Source organism: Antrostomus carolinensis, unplaced genomic scaffold (genome assembly GCF_000700745.2).
Source record: "Antrostomus carolinensis isolate BGI_N321 unplaced genomic scaffold, ASM70074v2 scaffold27619, whole genome shotgun sequence".
In the NCBI taxonomy this organism is placed as follows: Eukaryota; Metazoa; Chordata; class Aves; order Caprimulgiformes; family Caprimulgidae; genus Antrostomus; species Antrostomus carolinensis.
Window position 1 is genome coordinate 1 of NW_010336823.1, and position 1,384 is coordinate 1,384.

General features: G+C 54.4%; 1 protein-coding gene across 1 annotated transcript; it reads left to right on the top strand.

Moving 5' to 3' along the window:
- The first annotated feature begins 8 nt into the window (after positions 1 to 8).
- DIO3 (iodothyronine deiodinase 3) lies at positions 9 to 680 on the top strand. Its single transcript, XM_010175007.2, has one exon. It carries the CDS (start codon positions 66 to 68, stop codon positions 678 to 680), a length of 615 nt encoding a protein of 204 aa, XP_010173309.2. The 5' UTR covers positions 9 to 65.
- Positions 681 to 1,384: the final 704 nt, after the last annotated feature.

Genomic DNA, 1,384 nt, shown 5'->3' on the forward strand with positions numbered 1-1,384 from the left:
TAGCCAGTGCCAGCGAGGGGCCGCCCCCCGACGACCCCCCGGTCTGCGTGTCCGACTCCAACCGCATGTTCACGCTGGAGTCGCTGAAAGCCGTGTGGCACGGGCAGAAGCTGGACTTCTTCAAGTCGGCGCACGTGGGCTCCATAGCCCCCAACCCCGAGGTGATCCAGCTGGACGGGCAGAAGAGGCTCCGCATCCTGGACTTCGCCCGCGGCAAGAGACCCCTCATCCTCAACTTCGGCAGCTGCACCTGACCCCCGTTCATGGCCCGCCTGAGGTCCTTCCAGCGCCTGGCCGCGCACTTCGTGGACATTGCTGACTTCCTGCTGGTGTACATCGAAGAAGCACACCCCTCCGACGGCTGGGTCAGCTCGGACGCAGCCTACAACATCCCCAAGCACCAGTGCCTCCAGGACAGGCTGCGGGCAGCTCAGCTGATGAGGGAAGGGGCGCCCGATTGTCCCCTGGCCGTGGACACCATGGACAATGCTTCCATGCACAAGGCTTCCAGCTCCTCCTACGGTGCCTACTTCGAGAGGCTCTACATCATCCAGGAGGAGAAGGTGATGTACCAGGGAGGCAGAGGACCAGAGGGCTACAAGATCTCGGAGCTGAGGAGCTGGCTAGACCAGTACAAAACCCGGCTCCAGAGCCCCAGCACGGTGGTCATCCAAGTGTAAAAAGGACCTGGCAAGAAGTGCAGGGGTGGAGAGGCGAGGGGAGGGCGGGAGGAGAGGTGGGGAGGGAGAAGGCACTGCGACGCGTATGGCAGGAGCTGTCTTCCCCCGGGGACACTCGAAGGAGGCTGCTGTGCGAGCTTTCGAGCAAGATGTGCCATAGTCCTTTCTCTATTCAAATCATGTTGATTTGCCAGCCACGCTCTGTCAATACTGTATTTCCATGTGCGTTTTGTAAATAACTCTCTTTTTTTCTTTTTCTGTTTTTTTTTTTTTTTTTCTTTTTAACAAGGACACAAATACTGGCTCTCTTCCTACGGGATCTGTTCCCAGCTGCGTGTGTGCGCGGGTGTGTGTCTGAAAAGTTGTGTACAAGTGCTCCGTGCTGCCTAGCAAGTGCTAACTGGGATTTCTAGTATTTCTTTGTGATGACCGATTTTGAAATGGGTTTCTCTAATGCCAGGAAATCGCGTCTGATGTTGTCAAGTACTAGAACTGCCAATAGCCAGAGCTGAACGGAATGTCCTATTTATGTGGGGGGGTTTTGTAAGACGTTAGTTCACCTTTTTTTTTAAAATGATTTTTTTTTAAATAATAAAGGTTGAGTAAATACCCGTTTAACCTTGACTGCCTCTCTCTATCTTCAGACCGCTACATTCACTTTCCCTTTTGTCCACCTCGCAATACTCTCCCCGCAGCCGAGGAGG